This window comes from Sinocyclocheilus anshuiensis, unplaced genomic scaffold, assembly GCF_001515605.1.
Source record: "Sinocyclocheilus anshuiensis isolate Anshui unplaced genomic scaffold, SAMN03320099.WGS_v1.1 scaffold613, whole genome shotgun sequence".
Taxonomy (NCBI): domain Eukaryota; kingdom Metazoa; phylum Chordata; class Actinopteri; order Cypriniformes; family Cyprinidae; genus Sinocyclocheilus; species Sinocyclocheilus anshuiensis.
This window is the reverse complement of record NW_015536487.1, coordinates 31,822-37,519: the sequence shown is the minus strand read 5'-3', so window position 1 is coordinate 37,519 and position 5,698 is coordinate 31,822. Positions and strand designations below refer to the sequence as shown.

The window sequence follows — 5,698 nt, the reverse complement described above, 5'->3', positions numbered from 1 at the left end:
AAAAAAAAACTTGCTTCTCGCTTCTCTAATCTTTTTGCATTCTATCTATTTGTTTTCTTTTTATTTATTATACAATTATACTTTCTGACGCTTGCTCTATTCTTTTTCTATTCTATCTGTTTTCTTTTTATTTATTATATTATTTAAAAATCCTTGCTACGTGTACTGCATTAAGCTAACTGAGACTTGTTATAGCACTTGCTTATCATTAATCTTTTGTTGATTTTGATTGCTTCCATTGTCCTCATTTGTAAGTCGCTTTGGATAAAAGCATCTGCTAAATGTCTAAATGTAAATGTAAATGTAAAATTTGTTTTAACGTCACTATTGATGAGGATTGTATGATCTTTGAATAAAATCGGTCTTTAAATGTGAGATATTTAACGTGTGCCTGAAGTATACTTGCAATAGTTCCACTTTAGTACAATCAAATATATTTCAGTATATCTTTAGTTGGACTTCAGCACTACTTCCTCACAATTAAAGTGCATTAAGTACAAAATTAGTTGTTCCAATTTAGCAGACTTTAATTTCTTGTTCTGAAATTTGGGTAAAACTACTGCTCCTCTAGATTTGAAATATTTCTGAGTGTATTCATAATTCACAGATGAGATTTATAATTTATGCTGTGTTGTTTACTATCTGATAAAGTGTTTGCGCAAATCACAAAGAAAAACAGAGCAAAGCACACAACATGAGGTCGAAGTTAAACAATAGTTAAGTAGTATGTGGTGTATTTTACAGTGTATTTACTGTAAGTGTCAGTGATTATTTAAGGAAGATTCTTGAGTGATGAGCATGATTATCTATTGAACCCCATTTATGAGCAAACCCCTTCAGCTACATTCTGAATGTTTTTAATACAGAACGTTTCTTCTCCAGAAATGGATTTTCCCCAGACTCATAAAGCACAAATAAGCCTTTCTTGTTCCGTGTCTATTGATTTATGTAGAATCCATTTGTGCCCTCTTAACATTATCCTGCTGCATTCTTACCAGGAGCAGTCACTTGTAACTAATGGTTTAGATCAATGACCCGTTGGTTTCCTGTCGTCAAAGGATTGTAACATGAGTTTCATGTTCCATATTTCAATCTAAATGGTATGTGTGTTCGTTCAGGTATGCCAGTACCTTCTGTTGGTATGCTGGTGGGCATGTGTGATGGAGCTTGGGTAGATTGACCCTCAGTAGTTCCTCTGTTTCTTGTGGTCTTCTTAGCAGCTGATGCAGTGGTCAGCAGATTGAGATTGGTAGTATTGATGATGTCACAGGTGTTATCCTTAGTCTGCGAATGAAAGACGGGTGAAGACAGGTGATCTGAGATATGCTGGATATGTTGGTTAGCATTCAGGCATACATTTTGGTACTGTAACATTAAATATGGCAATATTTTATTATCTAAAACTATAGGGCTGTCATATTAATTTAGTGCAGTTAATTAATAAAAATAAAATAATATGCTAAACACACACATTTCACAGCCCTTTACTCAAATTCCATAAGGACAATAACAGCCAAAGATGCCAGTCTGTACATATAGTAAACCAACATTAAAAAAACATCTTGTGCAAATAAAGAAAGAAAGAAAGCGTTTACAGTCAAAAACTTAAAATGCATCATCATACATGTTACTAATTACTAATGGCCTTGTACAAGGTGGAAAGAAAAGGATAAAAAGGGAGAGAGAGAGAATATAGCATATCCTTTTTTCTCTGGAAACTGCAGATGAGTTCGTCTATCATGTAGGCACAGAGATTTAGGATAAAACATACTCAAACATCCACGTACACACCTCATCTGGGCAACTGTTATCTACCCAGTCCTGCCGATGGCGATCAAATCCACTGGAACATCTGTCAATAAAAATTATAGCAGTCATTAGTATTTTAAAGACAGCCAATAAACACACAAATATGATCTCCATCTTTTATAGGTCTCTGACCGGTGCAGAAAAATCCTTTGAAATCTTTAACTCTTCTGAGAAACACTGTAAGTGTGTGTTCCACAACAAAAAAAAAGTCTTATGGGTTTAAAACAACATAAAGGGCGAGTAAATCATGAAATGAATTTTCATTTACGAGTCTTCCAAGAAACTTCCATTAAGAATGCTCTGTTCACTGTGGTCCAGAAAAGGAAATTCAAAACGGTGAAACCTACAGAGGACTGTCTACAGCAGTATATCACTAATAGATGCTGGCTTATAGAGTCAGGACTAGGCAGTACAGCTAGTATTTATTTTCCTCCTCCCCAGCCTTCTTTTTTTTCTTGCACGCAGAATGGAGCACAATGGCCTCGCCTGCTTGGCATTCCTGATGTCTGCTGAGATACAGTCCCCCTTACTCCATATCCTTCAGCAACTCCCCATTCTCCATTCATCTTTTCGTGATATATTATCTCTTTTCAGTTTACTACAATTCACCATACACACATCTCCCTCCGTGTTTCTCTCTGATATTTTGGGGTCAGAAGAGAAGACGCACATTTGCCGCCCAGTCCCTTCACAGGTGGTAAACAAATCAGTTGTTTTTATGTGTATGTGTGTTTTGTGAGATTTTTATTTCGCTTGTCAGAGCCCGTTACATTTAAACAAAAATCAAAAGGATGCTATTCCTTTTTGTGGTTGAAAAACAAATCATTTTATACAAGATTTGATATAAATAGACAAAACTATTAAATAAACATGGGAGAAATACTTTCATTTATGCAAAAAGATCATATAAACCGACAGTTTATGGAAATTGTGTGTCTTAGATCAGCATTTTTTCAATGTGTTTTCTTTCTTTCGTTTCTTTTTTTTCTTGTAATAGCGTGTGTGAGCGTCAGCATCAGCAAACACAAGACACTGCTCTATACACACGATGTGCTCTTGGGAAAGAAGCACCTTGACCAGTGGTGGCAGGGGGCACTATCGTGTGCGTCAGACTGCCTAAATGAAAGCTTTGGATTAGAGATTTCATGACCCACGGACAGGAAGAGCTCTGCTAAGAGCAGCTACTGACTGAAACTCTCTCTCTCTCTCTCTCTCTCTCACACACACACACACACAGACACACACCAGCCTCTATAGGCCAAAGATTTGCCACAGAATACAGCCGCTGGCTTTGTGAGGCATTTCAATTCTACTTCGCAATTTTGTTGCTCTTTTGTAGTAGCAGCAATTTTGTAATAGTTTATTTTTTCACACATGTTTTTATTTAGCTACACTTTTATCCAAAGCAACTTGTTAATGAATAATACAAATAATAATAATAATGCCGGTGAGTAGGTGTGCACAGTATATTAGTATCATATCAGATACAATAATCTATTCATATATTTATATAAGACATTTCATTTTATATGCTCATTTCCCCTATTTTTACATTAAGATTACCACTACATTCATCTAATGCTCAAATATGCTTTTTATCTCTTTTGTAGTAGCAGCAATTTTGTAATAGTTTATTTTTTCACACATGTTTTTATTTAGCTACACTTTTATCCAAAGCAACTTGTTAATGAATAATACAAATAATAATAATAATGCCGGTGAGTAGGTGTGCACAGTATATTAGTATCATATCAGATACAATAATCTATTCATATATTTATATAAGACATTTCATTTTATATGCTCATTTCCCCTATTTTTACATTAAGATTACCACTGCATTCATCTAATGCTCAAATATGCTTTTTATATTGTTTTTAATTAATTTATCCTATAAAGTTATATATGTAAAATACATTTTTTTCATACTTAGTATATTTCAAATCTATTAACATATTGCTCGAGACTTACTGAGATAAAAATTATAATGAAACTTTATTTGGAGTACTACTTGTGCACAATGCACATTTCTCAATATTAAGTTTAAAATATGACCTGCCCAACTCAGTCCGAGCAGCTGAGTCCTTAGCCATCTTCAAGAATTGGCTAAAAACGCATCGCTTCCATCTTTATTTGACCCTCTAACTCTAGCACTCTCTATTCTAATTCTATTCTTTATTAAAAAAAAAAAAAGTGCCCCTTTTAGACTTGCACACTATTTATTTACTAACTGCATGTTTTCTTAAAGGGGTCATATGATGCAATTTAAATTTTTCCTTTCTCTTTGGAGTGTTACAAGCTCTTGGTGCATAAAGAAGATCTGTAAAGTTGCAAAGACTAAAGTCTCAAATCCAAATAGATATTCTTTATAAAAGTTAAGTTAAGTCAACCACGCCTACCTAAAATGGCTCGTTAGTTTTTTGAACCTTAAACCGCATAAACACATTTCATTACACCAAATACACAAAATAATGTTCTTTTTAGCAACGTCATATGACCCCTTTAAAAAACAAACAAAAAAAACCTAAAACTTGCTTCTCTGATCTTTTTGCATTCTATCTATTTGTTTTCTTTTTATTTATTATACAATTATAATTCTGACTTTCTGACTTCTGATTAACAAAAGCAAAAAAGGCCTCTAACACTAGCTTGCTCTATTCTTTTTCTATTCTATCTGTTTTCTTTTTATTTATTATATGATTTAAAAATCCTTGAAATATATGTCTGTAGATTTGAGGTTGCCTATGGCGGCGGTCACATTCTTCGTCAGCACTTCTCCAACCTTTCATAATCTCATTTACATGTTAATGGCTGCAAATGCAGTCAGCTCAAATTTATTCTGATCCAGTAATAATCTGACCTTCAGGGTGAAAGAATGCTTTTCCAAATATGCAAATCTAGGTTTTTGATGCACATAATCATTACTAATAAACTCATATGTTAAAGTAATTTCATTACTTCAGAGTAATGACATATTAAGGATATTAAGTGCAACACTTTGCTACAGTATTACGGTCTTCTGTTCAGTTACAGCTTGTTTTTGTGTGTGTGTCAACTGCATCAGACCAGCTCTCTCCAAAGACAAGGGCTAAATTGTTGATAAACTGCATTGGGAGGAGCAGATTGTCAGTTATTAGCTTAAGTCAACTGAGTTACCTGCATTTACTGTTTCATTAGTCTGCTCTTTTACTCTCTCCCTCTCTCACACACAAACACACAGCCTTAATCAAGCCAAAAAAAAAACTGACTTTAATTACTGCAGTCATTTCTAACTCTACATTGTTTCCATAACCTCCAGCCAAACAAAAATGGTTATGCATACTGATGAAGTCTGAATATAAGTCCCTTGTTTACCAGGAGACGATTCAATACTCAGTGTTCTGATTTAATTATACAATCCAGCAGGTTTCCTAGAGTAGATGGAAAAACCAAGGTCCCACTGACATTGAAAGATGTGCTTGTGCTATGCATCGTTATTTTGGGTACGTAATGATTTATAAAATAACAAACTGCACTGAAAAATGCTACAGCTCAATAAACGTGTGCAGCACATATGCACTTGATAAAGGGAAAAAGTTAAACTCCTCTAACACAAGCGAACTGGCCTTTCTCTCTCTGCCAGTCATAAACTAAATCTCACAATAAACACCAACTGCGATTTTATATTCCTGAATCCCTCAGAGTATGTGTATGCATGCGTGTGGGTGTGTATGTATGTGCTCGAGAATGAGAGCGAGGGATTGAAAGAGTAGACAGATGGAAGGATTGCCAGGAAAATAAAGCAGAAGGAGGTCAGGTGTCTCGGTCTCGTCTGTTCTTTGGTATGTGATCTACAGAGAAAAGCTGTCTGGGTTCGAGAGGTGAGGGTCCGGGCATGAATGAGCAGGAA

At 34.9% G+C, this 5,698-nt stretch overlaps 1 protein-coding gene across 1 annotated transcript in view; it reads right to left on the bottom strand.

The window, feature by feature from the left end:
- The window catches only part of LOC107684879 (plexin domain-containing protein 2-like), a 42,509-nt gene that overhangs the window by 18,948 nt on the left and 17,863 nt on the right, over positions 1–5,698 (bottom strand). Inside the window, exons 10-11 of the mRNA XM_016481255.1 lie at positions 1,792–1,852; positions 1,131–1,284 (exon numbers count right to left, since the gene is read on the bottom strand). Of these exons, the coding sequence (XP_016336741.1) occupies positions 1,131–1,284; positions 1,792–1,852 (215 nt within the window). The remainder of the gene's footprint in view (positions 1–1,130; positions 1,285–1,791; positions 1,853–5,698) is intronic.